We start from the raw sequence: 17849 nt of genomic DNA, 5'->3' as shown, positions 1-17849 counted from the left end.
CTTTGATGCTTCTCAGCTGGATGGCCGCTTGTTTATCTTCAAGCCTTTAAGACCCCAGATGCTATATCTTTTGATAGCCAAGCACCATTAGCTCTCTTCACCACATTTGCTTATGCACTGCTTTTGTGGAGAGCTGAGGAGGAAGGGATTTCTTTGAAAATTTTTCACACCTTGGAATGTCTGGTATCAGAGTGAACTATAATATAGGGAAGATAGATTTTGCATACCAAAGTTGGAAATATTCTAATCACTCTCTGAAGGCTATATTAGGTATATGGTCAATTTGAAACTCTATAAAAGAATATATGGTTCCAAAAAAGGAGCCTTCTTGACATCCTATACAGTATTTTTATGGTTCTAAAATGTACTGTAACTCATGTTATGCATTATAAGCATTTGACTTATGAACACTACAAATATGGACTTGTCTCTGGTTGCTTGTTTCTTTCCACACAACTCAAGCCAGTTGGATCAATAGAATTACTCAAAGCTAGGGGTAAACACAGTATCAACCAGTGTCCTTTAACCTCTCTGAGTTTTTCCCATAGCAGAAATCTGTCAAAAGTGGTGATCCTTTTGTTTATCTTAATTTTTCATCCATCATAGCATAGTGGGTTACGTGTTGGACTGCCAACAGAAAGAGCAGCAGTTCGAAACCCCAGACTCTCTGCAGGAGGAAGATGAGGCTTTCCCCTTCTATACTGAGTTCATCTTGGAAGCCCACAGAACAGAGCAGCTCCGCTGTGCCTACAGGGTCACCATGAGTTGGAACTAGCTCAGTGACATTGAGTTTCTCGGGTCACGTCGTAGCGTGCTATCGCAGCTCGGCCCAGTCTTTTCCCTTTCCTGTTTGCCCAGTCGACCCTTGAATCTTGCTTTCCCCTTTCCTCACCGTGAGTGTCTTTCTCTTTGTTCCAGGTGAGAACAAAAAGCCTTGTCATACTCACGTTGATAAGTATGAAAATGCTGGTAATCGTGACATTCAATATAAAGGAAAAAACGTGGGAGTTTAAAGTGGAGTGGAACAAAATGAAAGGTCAACCTAGTCTTAATTACCCAAGCTTCCTGAAGATTGAAAGGATCCCTTTGAAATGGTTACTTACTTTATGATCCATCACTATGCCCTGTAAATAGCTTTAAAAAAACCCAGCACTAGAATAATCAGATTTGTATCATATTCTGTTGTACTTGTTTTACCATAGTATTGTATTTCTATTATTTTATATTGCAGATGTTCCCTGTTTCAACTTCATCGGAGATTAAATTGACGCTTATAGGATAACCTGGAAATCTAAAAACCATTTGTCTCACTACTTTCATAAGGCAATATGGTCACGTCCCATAAAGCTGACTCATAGTGGGGCTATTGGAACACAGCTCAATGTAAGTTACAGACATACTGTGTTTTTGTCATTGTTATCCATTTTCTTTCCAGCTTAGGACACATGTCTGTTGGCATGCGTGCAGGTGTGTGTGTGTGTGTGTATACATATGTGCCTACACATGCACATTTTCCCCGTTCTGGGTCCATAGCTTCATTTATCCTTCCCTTCCTTTCTGCCTTCCTTCCTTCTTCCGTCCCTTCCTCTCATCCTTTGCTCCACATATTGAATGACGACTACGTCAAATGGGCAGTTCTCAGCCTGAGAGTCAAGCCCACTGGCTCCAGGGGGAGGCTCCAGTGGAGGAGACAGAAAAAGTTGTTCCGACACTTGTGAAGCGCTTACCCTGAGAAGTGCTGTGAAGGGCGATCACGCAGTACTCTGTGAGCCTGGAGCTGACTTCTTGGAGGGACGGATTCCCCCTCCAAAATCTGTGATGGGCTAGAAGTGAACAGAGCCAGAGAGGTGAAAGGCTGGTAGGAGAAGTGGGGAGCAGAGGGTAGAGTGTGGTCCAGACAGAGGGAACCGCATATGCCAAGACCAGCTTTGCTCCGTAAGGTACTTTTGGGCGACTCCTTTTTTCAGGAGTGGCCACTGGGTAGCTTCTCCCTTGAACTGTGCAGATGCAAATGGATGTTCATCGAACTGGGAAGCAAGAAGACACGTGTATTCTCACGAGCAGCTTGACTGCTTCTGTGTTTCAGGTATGAAGTACCCCTTAAGCCCTGACAACCCCCCTGAAGATGGAATTATGAATATGGCAGCCTTTCTGCGGGGCTTTGAAGACAGAGGGACAAAGAACGACAGCCTGGAGGGCCAGCTGGGTAAAGAGAAGAAGAAGATTCTCTTCTCTTTCTGTGAGGTGTGCAACATCCAGTTGAACTCCGCAGCCCAGGCTCAGGTCCACTACAATGGCAGATCCCACCGAAAGCGAGTGAAGCAGCTGAGTGATGGGCAGCCACTCCCCCCGGCTCAGGGCTCCGGGCCACCGCTGGCCAGTTCCAGCACCGACACCAGCACAGGTAGGAGGGAGCCAGGCTGGTCTTTCCCCTTCAGCACAGTGGTGCGTGTTCTCTTTTCACGACAGCCTCAAACTGGAGCTGCTTGTCCCTGCTCAGCGTATTTCTATTTATTACACCCATCTCTCTCCATCTTTGTTTCTCTATCAACATTTCATCTCTGGAACCACAGACGTCCTGTCTCCTCACCGTGTGTGAAAATTTCCCAATGTGTTTTGAAATGTGTTTTCAATAGACCAGTGGTATCAAAACTGTCTTCCCCCTTCAGGAAACCAGGTTTCCTTCGCTTTCCTTCATCTGCTTTCTATTGGATCACATGCTATTAGATATGGTATAAAAAGAGCCAGACTCTGTTTATAACCCTTCTTCATTCAGGAAAGGAGCTGTGATCTTGCTCAGTTGTCTTCTTTGATGTGGGTGCCTGCGACGTGCCGGTAGTGTTCTGACCACAGGAGCAGGCACTTCCCAAGCCAACAATGCTCAACCCCCGGCCCTGCATCCTAGGCACCAGCGTCATTTCACTTGCCTCTCACTCTCTCCCACGGGAAGAGACCTTGGTCTCCTGGCATCTGCACTGGCTTCCGAACAGTCTTGTAAACCTTTTATCTTATCCTCGGACAGCTCTTCCTCCTCCACTTCCCCGGCTGTTGAATACCTTCCCTGTGGCAGAGCTAAAGAAAGTCACAACAGTTGCTGTTCTTTGTGAGGGGACAGCTCTGCAGATATGTGGTCCTCCTCCCCAGGTTTACATGGGAGGTCCAAGACAAGGCTCCTTCTGAATGTGGTGGGGGAGCTCCAAATTCCACACCAGCAAATGGTGTTCTGGTAACCCGAGGCCTCCTCCACTCGGTGTTAGAGGACAGAGAAGCCGCTTGTTGACATTTCACTCAGCGACGTGACAAACGGTCCTCGATTTTGTGAAACTGTGCCAGGGTCCACATCAAACTTCAGTCAGAAGTGTGTGGGTGTTTGCCTGTACTCTAAATATCACACAAAAACCCCCAAACCAAACTCACTGCCATTGAGTCAGTGCTGACTCCTAGAGACCTCTCTCTAGGTTTCTGCGACCAGAACTGTTGTCGGGAGGAGAAAGCCCTGTCTTTCTCCCTCGGAACTGCTGGTGGTCTCAAACTGCTGCCCCTGGGGATGGATCGCTGCCCAATGAGTGACCACAACACCACCAGGGCTCACTTATCTCCAATGTCCAGATTAGGATCAGAGACACAGTGGCCAGTCCAGGGCCCCACCCATATTCAATTAAGAATGGATTCATTGTTGTTCATCACTCTTCTGCAGCTGTTCAGTACAGCACTGCTGCAATTCAGACCTATTTGTTATAAGGAACCCTGGTGGTGTGGAGTTACGCATTGACCTGCTGACCACAAGGTCAGTAGTTTGAAACTACCAGGCACTCTGCAGGAGAAAGCTGCGTCTTTTTCCTTCTTATACAGTTGGAGTTTTGTGAACCCACAGGGGCAGTTCTACCCTGTGCTGTAGGGTCGCTGTGAGTTGGAATCAACAGGGTGGCAGTGAGGTTTGGTTGCTCACTAGTACTTGCAATTGAAGCAAACAGTCTTACTTTGATGAGTTTTTAAAACCCAAACCCAAGCCTACTAGTATCAAGTTGGTTCTGACTGATGGATACCTGTGTGTCCAGAGTACAAATGCGCTTCACAGGAGTGTCTTGGTTTTTATCTTCATGGTAGCTGTCTCCAGGTCTTTCTTCCTTGGTGCTGATGGGTGGGTTTGAAAGCCAACCTTTAGGTCAATAGGTGATTGAAAGCAACCTGTCCCAGTGAGGGATCTTGAAAACACACCCGGAATGTTATGGTTGTGTCCTATCCATAAAACACAAACTCGTCCCGAAGTATAATGCAGTCTATTAACATGTTTTAAACGGACAAGAAAACAGATATCTTTACAAGATGTGTGCTAGTCATAGGGACCTTTTTTTATGAGCAAGTATTCATTCTCAGAAGATTTGGAGTTAAGCAAGCCTCTTAACCACGGAAGGTGGTGTGGTTAGGTGCCGTCGGGTCTATAGGACCGACGTTTGCCCCAGTGCGCCGGGCTGCTCTGCTGTGGGAAGGACAGGCAGTGTTTCATTCGGTTGCCCACAGACTTGGTCCACAGTCTGTGTACCACAGCACGGAGCGCCGCCTTCTTTCCTGCAACAAGCAGCCCTGTGTACTGGAGCACAACACTGCTGGGCTGAGAGCCATCCTTACCATCGTCCCTGTGCCTGTGCCCGTTGCCGCACTTACTTTGTCCACCCGTCTCTTTGAAGAAGGGCTTCCTCTTTTTCGCTGATGCTCAACTTCATCATCGTGATGCCCTTCTCCAGGGACTGGTCGCTCCTGACAACATGTCAAAAGTACGTGAGACGACTTCTGGCTGAACCACTCTGGCTGTACTTCTTCCGGGACAGACTTGTTCCTTTGGTAATTCATGTACATTCAACATTCCCCACCACGTCAAACACCAAGCACACTTCTGTCAACTTGGTTCTAACTCACAGCGAACTTGTAGGACAGAATAGAACTGCTTCCTGGAGTTTCATGACTGTAAATCTTGATGGAATGTAAATGACTAAATCTTCATGGAAGCAGGCTGTCTCATCTTTCTCCCACGGAGCCACTGGTGGATTTGAACTGCCGATCTTAGGGTTAGTAACTGAGTGCTTAACCAGCACACTGCAAGAGCTCCTCTAGATGAATGACAGGCACCTTAATTATTAAAAATGACATTTCTAAAGGAGACTTAACACTGGTAAAACTCATCTGTGATACAATGCAAAGCTAACTCAAAAACTCACTGCCACTGAGTTGATTCCGACCCACAGGGGCCCTATAGAACTGGATAGAACTGCCCACTTTTCTGAGACTGTAGCTCTACCCTACAGGAGTAGAAATCCCTGCCTTTCTCCCTCAGAGAGGCTGGTGGTTTTGAACTACTGACTTTGAGGTTAGCAGTCCAATGCGTACCCACCACGCAGGATCTAAAGCAGCACCTATCTCGGTGCTAGTCCATGTGCACACGCTCGCCTGTCTTCTGATGGAGAGTCTCGTCAATGAGGAGCAGACCTGACCTTCGTTTATATTTCCAGTCACTTTCCTCAGCTTCGATCCATCAAGCTTCTGTTTCCTGCTGGGTAGCAGCTCCCTCAACCCACACCCTCTCAGCCCATAACTTCTCACTTTTGTATATTCAGAGGTGTCCTTTTGGTTTAGAAGATTCTGTTCTATTTATGTAGACATCCGTCTCAAAGCGGAATTAAGGATCGGCTACTTAGGCTGTGGTGCTGAGAGTGGAGGGCAGGGGCACCATCTGCCCACCCTCCCTCAACCCATCCCTGCACAGGCGGTGGTGAGCCATGGAGGGGGGAGGTTTCCCTGCCTCGGACAGCCTTCACAGGTTTTCAGAGCTCCTCTGGTTTGCAAGTTATTACTCTGTGGGTCACAGCTGATCCTGCCAGACCCTTGGATGAAGGACTCCCTCTAAATCAGCGGTTCTCCAAAAAAATCTTACCATAGTGAATAAGAGGGGGGAGTGCGGAGTGGAGATCCAAAGCCCATTAGTAGGCCACTGGAGATCCTTGCAGAGGGGTCTCGGGGAGGAGACCAGCCAGTCAGGGTGCGATGTAGCAACGATGAAAAATACAACTTTCCTCTAGTTCCTAAATGTTTCCTCCCCGCTCCCACTATCATGATACGAATTCTACCTTGCAAGTCTGGCTAGACCAGAGGATGTACACTGGTACAGATAGGAACTGGAAATCCAGGGAATCCAGGGCGATGATCGCTATAGGACCAGTGGTGTGAGTGGCGATACTGGGAGGGTAAAGGGAGAATGGGTTGGAAAGAGGAAACCGACAACAGAGGGGACGGACAACAGAAAAGTGGGTGAAGAGAGACGTCAGATAGGGAAAGATATGAAAAAATAATAATTTATAAATTATCAAGGGCTCATGAGGGAGGGGAGACTGGGGAGGGAGGGGGAAAATGAGGACCTAATGCCGGGGGCTTAAGTGGAGAGGAAATGTTTTGGGAATGATGAGGGCAATGAATGTACAAATGCGCTTTACACAATTGATGTGTGTATGGATTGTGATAAGAGTTGTATGAGCCCCTAATAAAATGATTAGAAAAAAAAAAATCAGCGGTTCTCAACCTGTGGCTCACGACCCCTTTGGGAGTCGAATGACCCTCTCACAGGGGTCGTCCAATTCATAACAGTAGCAAAATGACAGTTATGAAGTAGCAACAAAAATAATTTTATGGTTGGGGGGGTCACCACAACATGAGGAACTGTATTAAAGGGCTGTGGCATTAGGAAGGTTGAGAACCAGTGCTCTAAATGGTCCTTAGGTATTGGGGGCCTCTTGTTAAATTTAGCTGCACCTTCTAGCTTACCCTCACCTGGTAGCAAAGGCCCTATCCCTTGGCCCCGTGTATCTTTCTCTCCCATGGTGGTCATCCTGGAAAGGCTGCATTCTCTGTTCTCATCTAAAGACCAAGTCTTGGGGCTCCTGTACACATGTAGTAGCCACCTGACATCTGGCACCCCTGGTGGCCGCTGAGCACTGCTAGGCGTGCGGCAGGGAGAGTGAACTAGGTGTGAGGGGCTCTTCCACATTCCTCTTCCTGCTCAGGTCAAACAGGGGCTCTGGGCAAGTCCTGGACAGAAAGGGAACCAAAAGCCAAGCCCTCTTTCTGATCATTGTCTGGTTTTAAGGAGGAAAATAATAGCTCACCTCCACACCTGGGCGAAAGTGCTCCCGCAGCCCTCATCCTAGGAATGAGTTCCATTCCTAAGCCTGCCTCTGAGTCGGATCTGCTGTTGCTCATTGCTGGGAGCCGCCATGAAGTTAGGGTGACTCATTGATGACACTGCAGATGACAGAGTGAAACCCCGTGCTGAGCCCCCCTCACAACTGTGGGTATGGGTGAGACCACCATGGCAGCCACTGTGCCCACCCATCCCCTTGAGGGCCTTCCTCTTTTTCACCCACCCTCTCCTTGGCCAAGCACGATGTCTTTTTACAGGGACTGGCTCCTCCTGATCATGTGTCCAAAGTACGTGAGACACTGCCACCATCCTCACTTCTGAGGAACATGCTCGCTGTACTTCTTCCGAGACAGACATGTGTTCAGTCTTCTGGCAGTCTCCAGGGCGTTCAGTGTTCTTTACCACCACCAGAATGCACACTGCTGTCCTCCTTAGTCAGTCTGTCCAACTCTCACAGCATACGAGGCAACTGAAAATACCATGGCTCGTGCCAGGTGCACTTTTGCCCTCAAAATGACGTTCTTGCTCTTTAGCACCTTCAAGAGGTCCTTATGCAATAGATTCTTCATTTGATTTCTTGGCTGCTGCTTCCGGGAGCATAGACTGTGGGTCCAAGAAAGAGGAAGTCCTTGGCAACTCTACTCCTTCCCAACCTTGTGGACAGGGATTGGTGGGGAAACAGCAACCGCAACTTGCTGGGGTTAGAACATAGCGGTGTGCTTTCATCCCTCGGTGGACCCACAAACATAATATGACCTGGTGGTCCTGATGCCAGCCAGGATGGGAAGATGGGACGGAGCCAGTCTCGTGATGTTCTGTGGGTTTAGTGAGCATCGAGGCTGCTGGGTGAGCCTGGAACCCACCAGGGTGTTCCTGCAAGAGCCAGGGAGCAGGTTTCCGGCAGGTGAATTGGGGAAGTGGCAAGAGAATGTTTCCTGTGAGCCATGTTTCCCTAGGAGTTGGGTACAAGGGAGCACCCCACAGTGGCTGCTTAAGCTTATAACCAAATGCCAGACAGAAAGAAGACTATCTCAGCAGATGTCTGTGTGTAGACTGGCAACCAGGCTAAGAACCTGGCTGTGCCTTGGTCCCAGGGAAGCCCTAAGCCAACTCCTGCATCGTATCCCAAATCTGGATGCCACCCGAGGGAAATAGGCCCCTACATGGCCTGGAATGAAGTTTCTGTCATGGGAGATGAGGTTTGTAGGAGAGATTATGTTCAGAAGAAATTTGGATTTCTTCTAAATCTGAACTAATGCTTGTGGTCCACCGTACTTGTATGCTATCAAACAATAAACTGAGTTTAAATTCATGAAGAAAATGCTCTAAATCCAGCATCCTGAGGAGGCTTGGAAATCAGGCAGTAGATGGTGAAGTAGAGACTGACGTCTTTGCCCCCTCTGTCCCTCGTCTTTATCAGTGACTCACACTGCAAAGTCATTTGATCAAGGACGTGGGATAGCTGCAAAGCACATGGTAGGCATTTCCTCCTTTCCCTCACCTGTCTGCTTCTCTGCCACATATGAAGTGAGCATCCTAGAAAGCGATTTTCTAGGAGGCGCTGGTGACCCAAGTGCAGGCTCGCAGCTGCTACGTGAAAGGTTGCTCCTTCCAACCCACAAGCCACTCCACATCCTTTTCTGTAAAGCTCGCTGCCCTGGAAAGCCAACTGGGGAAGCCCTACTCTGTCTGGTAGGTGCACTACGCTTGGGATTCGACTCTATGGCATGCAGAAACGACATATTTCCCAGGCTTCCTTGCCAACTGGGTTCCTAATAGCTTTGGCACCAGCAGGCCCAGTTGGGCAATTAAAGGAAGGAAGGAATGGAACATGCAGGGTATCTGTCGTTATGCCCTCTGTCTGGGGTGGTATCGCTCACTCTAGCTGCATTTACCTGTACCTTCAGTTTTTGCGACCGGTCTGTCAGAATGTCAGCTTCTCCTAGGGTCCCTTAGTGTGCTGGACGCTGGGAACCCCGCCTCCTTCTGTCACCTCCTGCCAGAGAAAGCCCACATTCCTGTTAGTAATCTCTGTTCATTTCCTGTCCCCTGTGTGGCTTCCTACACTTGTGCAACCGAGCCCTGTATTAAATCCCGTCCATCTCCATTGCCTAGGGGGCTTCGGTTGCCGTTCTAGACCCTGATCCCTACAGCTGCCAATGGATCTTCAAACCACTGTCAGCAGCGGCTCAGCTCTTCCAGCCAACACGAGGCAGACTCGTTTTCCCTTGCTCCTTTCACGACTACAACCCCAGACCCCGGGGCTGGCGTAAGAGACACACGAGGAGAGCTCCGAAAGACGGTGGGAACACGGGGTCCTAACTTGATTTCCTAGAACTAGAGGAGCAGCTCAGCATCAGGCTCTGGCCCCACTCCCTCCCCGAGCCCAAGAGAGGAAAGCCACTTAGACCACGTGTCTGACTTCCAACCTCGCCAAAGAGGACAGGCCAGATAGGCTCAGGCCAACTTAAGCAACAGCACTGACAGAGATTCTCACCAAAATAAGTGGTCAGGGGACACACACTCAGTTCTCATCAGGCCCAAGATTCCTTAGGGTTTGTGATTCTGAGACATGCCTCCTGTGGTAGGAGGTCCGAGCAGTGAGTGGTTAGAATGGTGTCCTATGCCCTCAGGAAGAGTAGCCCACCATTTTCCCCATATCCCTCCTCCTCCAAGAGATGGCTGCTGGCCTGGCCAATGAGACGCCTGTGCCAGCACCAGCGGGGACCAGTGGGAGCCCCAACAGAGGGAAACAAACCAAGCAAGCCAAAATAGCACCTCATGACTCTGAAACTCCCAATGGAACCCCAGCCTACCAACACAGGCCAGTGCCCGTCTGCAGACATATGCTAGGTTGGGCAGAAATTGTTACATGTGTTCTTACTGGCTACGGCTCAGACAGCGGACCCAATATGGAAGGTGAATTAGGAAACATAGGCCTGAAGTTATTATTTTAGAAACCGAGTGTTGATAAGGTGAGAAACAAAGCAAACCCCCTAAAAAGCTAACTCACTGCAGCGACGTTGTAGGACAGGTAGAACTCAGTGAGTCTCTGAGGCTGTAACCCTTTTCAGGAGTAGAAAGCGCCTTCTTCCTCCCAGGCAGGAGCGGGTGGTTTCTAAGTGCTGGCCTGGCAGTTCAGCAGCCCCACACATAATACAACTCCTTATACTGTTCGGAGCTTCCTCCCCCACTGCAGCCAGTGAGCCACAATGCTCTCTTCCTTTCCATCAGAAGCAGTTCGTTTGTCAAGAAAGGAAATAAAAGTTAACTTTACATTTTATACACGTTTTATTCTCAAGGGAAATGTATGCCTTTCCTGGTGAGTCAGGCTGACCCAGGAAGTTACAATGGGAAGATTGATTGAATTCTAGGAATTTGGGGCATCCACATTTCTTCGCTGTTGGAAAGAGATTTTTTGTTAAGGGTGCAACTCTAATGCTCCCCTAGCAGTGATTTGGCACAAATCAAGTACAACTCTGAGAAGTTGCTGAGAGCATGGGGGTTCTGCTGAATTGTGTAAAAGAGAAATGCCCGAACTGGCTTTGAGGTGCCATTGGAATGAGAGATAACCATGGAAAGGCTGAAAGAATCACGCTTCCCCCAACACACCAATAAGATATGTATAATTATGCTTTCTTTATAAAGAAGGAAATTGGGACTAAGAGAGATTGAGAGGAGATTCCTAAAGCGACACAAAGATTTAAAGTCTAAACCTCATCCCCCATTCTGTATATGATCTCTCCTGACTTTTTAGTGACACATTATTTTCTGAGTAAAAGTAAACATAATTTGAAATATTTTCTCATTATTGAGTGTTCGATTTTTTTATTTATGCATTCATGCCCATGCCTTACCGTCAAATAATTTCCAAAGAATTTCTAACTCCCATGTAGGGTTGAATGTTTTAGACTAAGAAGAAGGTAGTCAAGCAGAGTGGGGAGAAATGATCCAGAGGATGGGAAGGGAATGTCCACACCTTCACCGGAGGAAGGTGTTGGCATGCCTAAAAATCTGAGATGTGCTAGATGGGCCATTCTCATTCCATGAGAATTGCTGAGAAACCCAACCCAAGGTTGGGAATGTAGGCAGAAGCCGTGGTGTGAACTGAAAAGTGACTATTCTTCATTTTAGTTATGATTTTTGACTGAGCAATTTGGACTTGGCTCAGCCAGCTGGTTCTTCTGAAGTCACAAAGAGGGTTTGCGCAGTGGCAGGCACCTGGCAGGTCACCTGCGTAGGCTGATGGGGGTTGTAGGCTGGATCCCTCTCCGGGGGCCTCTCCTTCTCAAGCTGGGAGACTCAGCTCTGTGCAAGGTGGTCAGAGCACCTTTGCAAGACAGCCAAGTCAAAGCTGTGACCACTGCATTCGTTCAGTTAGAGGTAGTCGCACAGTCGGTCCAAGTGGAAGAGAGCACGTGCCAGGTGCAATGTGATCGGTAGCATCTTCCGTGGGTTCTTACGATCATAAACGGAACTCAAACAGGTTTTAAGGGGAGCATGCATTTAGGGGGTGCAGGAAGTATAAACCCAGGGGATTTGGCAGGCAGCGGTGGAGGGAATAGTGGGGAAGTAGGAGGAGAAAGCAAGATGGGAAAAGTGATTGTCTAGTTGGAGCACCGTGTATTTTCTCTTTCTCCTTGAGAGCCCGGGCTCTCTCCTCATTGTTGCTTGTTTATTTTTCCCTACTTCTAGTGATCTCATATTTTCATTCCTATTCTGCATTCCGGGAGAAAGATGAGGCTTTCTACTCCCCTAAAGAATTACAGGAAACCCACAGGGCCGGTTCTACTTACCCTTTCCAGTCGGCCATCGTGAATCAGAGTCGGCTTGATGGCAGTGAGTTTGTTTTTTGAGAATGCTGTACGCAGAGAGCAGGTAGAGGTATCGCTTGCTTTTTGAAAGTTTGCTTTATGCTATTTTGCATCGGTGCAAGACCTACATCAGAACATGTTTCACTAGCAGAAAGACATCGAAAGAGGATTTCGATTTCTATTTTGAAAAGGTGGAACTGGCCTTCACCTTCGGCATTGCAGTGGGTGGGAAAAGGCAGAGCCAAGCCCCTTCCCAGGAAGCTACATAGCGCCTCAGCCTCAGGCGGCCCATGGCAGCTGTGTCTGCGAACACCACATAGTGCACTCTTTTTATTGTCAGGGTTTATGTGGTCAGCTTATTGTAGGGGGCCTGGGAATGTTAAAAAATGGGCCCCCATCAACGAACAGGCTGTCGCTTCCCCAGGTAAATTAATGTAAATTAGCCAGCCTTACGTTAGTTCAGCTTGGGGAAGGGCCCATGGGGACGCTCTATTTCCGGACAACCAGGGAAACTCGCTCAGGTATTAAACAGCTTCTAGAATGAGGGCACTGATTATGATCGGCAGTGACTATGAAAAAGATGCGTGCGTCACATTTGAAATACGTAGGGCAGATCTCTTACATTGCATCCCACATATATATAAAATGTCCTATTAACCTCAAATTCATTGTCATGGATATCCACTTGGTCAGCAGTTTGGAACCACCAGCAGCTCCACTTGAGAAAGACCGGAGTTTCTATTCCTGCCAGCAGGTACAATCTTGGAAACCCATAGGGGTTCTCTGTGAGTCAGCTTTGACTCAATGGCCCTGAGAGTGAATTAGAAATGTTTTCTAACTTGAAACTGCAACACTACAAAGTCACCACAAGGTGGTGCCACAAGTACATTGAAAGTGTGGATACAGTCCTCATTACAATTCCTTTGTCAGAACTTTGAACTTTCTAATGATTATGGGAGGCAGAAGTATCGAAGGAGTGAGAAGGGTGGAGACACGAGATGTCTCACTTGGTACACTTTTTTTCTTCTTCCATGTATTAGGCAGAATCTATGGGGGAGACGTGTGTGAGCTAATAGAGTATGAGCAAGCATCCCAGTTTTCAGGAGTAGTAATTATTACTTAAATATCTAACATTGCTGCCATTTAGGGAAAATTTCCATCCATTTGAAGAGATAATAGCTCTGAACGTTAAATGATGCAAACTTAGTTTTGTGCTGCAGATGCAGAGATAGGGTTAGAATCCGTCATGGTACTGTCTTTGGCTTTTGCACCATCAACATAATGGTTTAAAATAAGTCCTTTTTTCCCTGAATTTCCATGTCAATTTGCAACTTTATTTAACCCCCAAATCTAACCTTTGTGAACTGCAAGTACCACGGTGGTGAAAGTATTAACAAGATCACTGACCTGAGCATCTACCATTTCAGGGTGGTGGTAGTCTGGTCTGTTCTCCCTAAAGGAACCCTGGTGGTCCAGTGCTTAAGTGTCTGGCTGTGAACTCAAAGGTCACTGGTTGGAATCCACTTTGTTTCTGGTTTTGTAGGGAAGAAACCCACCAAACCAAACCTTCTGATCTGCTCTGGTAGTCTTAAATCTTAAGATTACACCTTAAGAAACTCTATGGGGCAATTCTGCCCCCTCAGATGGGGGTGCTGTGAGTTGGAATCGACTAGACAGCCCCCAGTGACAGCAATGTCCCTGGACGTCTTGATTTTTTCTTTCTTTGTTTCTTTTTTTATTAAAAGATCATTATATTGGGGGCTCTTGCAACTCTTATAACAATTCATAAATCATTCATATCAAGCATATTTGTACCTAGGTTGCTATCATATTTTCTAGACATTTACTTTCTTTGTTTTCTTTTTTTAATATAGATCATTTTATTGGGGGCTTGTACAACTCTTATCATAATCCATACATACATCCATTGTGTCAAGCACATTTGTACACTTGCTGCCATCATCATTTACAAAACATTTCTTTCTACTTGACCCCTTGGTATTAGCTCCTCATTTTTTCCCTTCCCTCTCCCACCCTCCCTTCCTCATGAACCCTTGATCATTTATAGATTATTATTATTTTGTCATGTCTTACACTGACCGATGTCTTCCTTTACCCACTTTTCTGTTGGCCATCCCCCTGGGAGGGGGCTATAGGTAGATCATTGTAATCAGTTCCCCCTTTCTCTCCCCCTCCCCCCCTTCCCCTTCCCCTCCTGGAGTGGCTACTCTCAGGGGCTTATCTGTCCTGGAGGCAAGCACCATCAGCTTTCTCCACCGCACTTGTTTATGCACTGCTTTCTTTGTCTTCAGCGAGCGTGTCCGGAAACTGAGCATCACGGAATGCCAGATTATTAGAACAAAGTGTTCTTGCAGTGAGGGAGGACTTGAGTAGAGGCCCAATGTCCCTGGACATCTTAATTGAAGTCCATAAAAGGGATTTTCGTGAACTGATGACTTTATAGTCCATGTATATCAATCCCATATGACTTGATTTCATTTCCCATTAAAGGGCTGATTTATCAAATTGGACCTTTGATAACAGGGCATCTGCTTTTCTTAGCATAAATCCCAAATCTTCCTGGACTCCAAGGAAGTAACTTTTTTTGAAGAATTCAGAGCCAGTGAGTAACAGGAGGAGGAATATTGGCATACTTTCCTGGCTCTTTGTCTTATCCAGATTTGATCACTGTGTGTTTCCAAGTATTCTATAAAATCCTTACTCTGCTTTCCCAAGGAAAAATAGACTTGGTGCTGATGCCTGTAGTTCTAAGGGACATTCAGTGACCATGTGCAGGGCAGGGCTTCTTGAGATCAAGGTAGCATTTGGGTACTAGGAGAACCATTAGAAACTAGGATAAGACCAGAGTCATGGTGTCAACCCCTCAACACTGCTTTGCATTTGACATAGACACTTGGGGTGGTCTTAGGAATCCAGGACTATGCCTGAGATACACTGGGGAGACTTAATAAGCAACAATTCCAGATTCTGTACACAGGATAGGAAAAATAGTTCAATGAAAGTGTCAATTCTCTAAGTACAGAATTACAAGGACTCATTATATATATTTTAAAATACAAAATTAAAGTCAGTGTCTGGTCTCTAAAAATTGCAGACAGATAGTCTTTTTGGTTTAGGGCAGTTCAAACCACGAACTGTTACATAGCCTCTAAGCGCTGTGAGGCCTGAGTGTGAGCGCAGCTCAGGATGCCGCTGTGTTTTGCTTGCTGTACACAGCGTCGCTGTAACGGGAGCCGACAAGGTGGCGGCTGACAGCGATGACAGGAAGAGAGGCAGTTTGTTTCAGGATGCAAAGCTCGGCAGTCTCCTTAGGGCAGTGGTTCTCGACCCTCCTTACACCGCTGCGACCCTTTAGCACAGTTCCTTATGCTGTGCTGACCCCCAACCATAGAATTATTCCCGTTGCTACTTCATAACTGTAATTTTGCCACTGTTATGAATCATCATGTAAATATCTGGTAGGCAGGATGTATTTTCATTGTTACAAATTGAATGTAATTAAAGCTTAGTGATTCATCACAAAAACAGTATGTCATTCTATTTTGTGAAATATTTATTTCTCGTTACAAATAAATGAAGTTTTGTCTTGAAGCATGGTGTAGCATGGGTAACAGTCTTCACCCCGGTACTCCTATGTGGGTGTATCTGCATGTGGGCGGACCCACCTGGAGACGGATAGAGGAGCGGTGTCTCGGTTCCTAAGACTATTGGAAATAAGTGTTTTCCCATGATCTTAGACGACCCCTGTGAAAGGGTTGTTAGACTCCCAAAGGGGTCATGACCCACAGGTTGAGAACCGCTGACTTAGTGCCTGAGCCAAGAAAAGCCTTCTGGATCACAGCAATTAGATTTGCAAGTGGCCGTGGGGCCGCATTTCAGTCCATTGCACATGGGATTGACATGAATCAGGGCCAGCTCAGCAGCTACTTTCTGCTGTGGAAAATGAGCTGTAGACAGTTTGGCTAGTCTCTCAGTGGTTGTGGGATTTGTATCACCAAAATGCTGCTGTAAATTTGCGGGGTCCATGGGAAGAGAAGGGTTCCTCAAGTTGGGAGACCAGGTGCTGACGAGATCACTCAGTGGACGTTTACAATGAATTAAGGAGTTCTGTTTCTCACTGTGGAGTACTGGGCTGTCACACAGTGTTCTACTTTCATATCTTGACAAAATTACAGTCAAAAACGCTATTGAACACTGTTCCAAATTAGGCCTTCCTGTGGAATGTCGCAACTCAACCATGGGATGCATCCTTGGCACTAAGATTTTTAGGACCTTGTTTTTTGGACGAGCTGTGACACATGTTTTCTCTTCTGGCTACAGAAAGGGTTTGGAGGAACAGGTTGGAGTGGCTATTGCAGTGTTTTTGTATGGCATTCACATCACATCGACCTAGGTCAATCCATTTCAGAAGCCTCCCCTCCATTGAGTGTGCATTGCATTCTGCAGACTTTTCACCTAGAGACACAGCAGCAAATCCATTCTTGTTTGGTCAGCATGTAAAAGGTGCAAGGAGAAGCTGATTCGGACCCAAAGGTATTAGCCACTTCTGGGAACATGTACTTAGTTTTAAGAACTGCATTAACTCCATCAAATCATCAGGGCACCATTCTGCTGGCTAAGGAAAGGATTCATCAAATTAAATTGCCAAAAAAGTATCAATGCAGTTTCCTTCTTCATAGAGAGAAAAGACTTTGTTATTACATTCTGTATACTAATATTATAACCCTCATACCCCAAGATACTTTAGTCAGTGAATAGGAAACCGATGTTCACATGAACGCTTCTGGGATCCGTCTTCTGTGCAAGGCCAGGCCCCACGAGAAAACACTCCTGGAAAATGGCTAAGGCCGGGTGTCCTCTTGGCTGGGCCATGCTTCTCACTGGTTTGCCAGTCGTACAATGGTATTCAGCAGCCCTATGATGATGTCATCATCTCCATGGTGTGATCTGATAGGATCAGCCCACGATTGTAAGAGGATTTCCTCACAAGCGTGGTATGCGTCCATGATAATGTGGACTTTCTGGCAAAGGTTTGCCGACTACTGCCATTTCCATCTGGTCTATGGTGCTTGCGATTCGTCTGGTTATGCAGTCCTTGAACCGGTAGCCTACCGCAGGACCCACTGATCTTGAATTGGTCAGCTGTTACATGTCTGTGTGTCAGAAGATCTCGCCACCCCAATGCCGGACCCAGAGATTGGAGACTACCTAGCCTCCACACTGCACAAGCTATTCCCATGAGTTAAATATCGCTCTATCAGTGGGGGCTTCAGCATTTGTGGACATATTTCATTATCTTCCCATTCTATTTTCCAGAAACTCTTTGAGATATGTGTGTATATATCTAATATTATATCACTGTTTTTATGTCCGTAAAGAGCCCAGTCAGGCCGTTGTAAAAGGCGATACCTGTGTCACGTGCCTTTCATGCTAGTGAGGATCGTGTAGCTCTGGGGGGCCTGTTACTGCTATCATTTGCTTGGCTTCTTTTCTTTACCTACTCATCTGCAATGCCTTCTCCTCGCCTCTGTTCCCTTGCCCGAGTTTTGGCACCCTGCATCACGACCGTGCTTCTGCTCTGTGTCTCAACCTTGGCAACCTTCCTCGTTAGTTTTTGTCTATTTTGTTAAAGCCAGGCCATTCTTCAAATTTTTGCACAAACAAGAAAACATCTGCTTAGTTTTTCGATCCTGAAGGTTCAGGTAATCATTACTACAGGCCTACAATCCTTTAGCTTTAATTTTTTTTTTAACATTTTATTAGGGGCTCATACAACTGTTATCCCAATCCATACACACATCAATTGTGTAAAGCGCATTTGTACA

The 17849-nt window shown here is 46.8% G+C and overlaps 1 protein-coding gene across 3 annotated transcripts in view; it reads left to right on the top strand.

Annotated features, from left to right (window-relative positions):
* The first annotated feature begins 1239 nt into the window (after positions 1 to 1239).
* ZNF385B (zinc finger protein 385B) overlaps positions 1240 to 17849 on the top strand; it is a 402950-nt gene continuing 386340 nt past the window's right edge. For all 3 annotated transcript variants that reach the window (XM_004701466.4, XM_045297022.1, XM_030887232.2), the window contains exons 1-2: positions 1240 to 1383; positions 2087 to 2404. In XM_004701466.4, the coding sequence (XP_004701523.3) occupies positions 2089 to 2404 (316 nt within the window). In that variant the 5' untranslated portion in view covers positions 1240 to 1383; positions 2087 to 2088. The remainder of the gene's footprint in view (positions 1384 to 2086; positions 2405 to 17849) is intronic.

Source organism: Echinops telfairi, unplaced genomic scaffold (assembly GCF_000313985.2).
Source record: "Echinops telfairi isolate 266 unplaced genomic scaffold, ASM31398v2 ScPeMD7_3;HRSCAF=10, whole genome shotgun sequence".
Classification (NCBI taxonomy): domain Eukaryota; kingdom Metazoa; phylum Chordata; class Mammalia; order Afrosoricida; family Tenrecidae; genus Echinops; species Echinops telfairi.
Note: the sequence above shows the minus strand (reverse complement) of the source record. Positions and strands in the feature narration are given on the sequence as shown.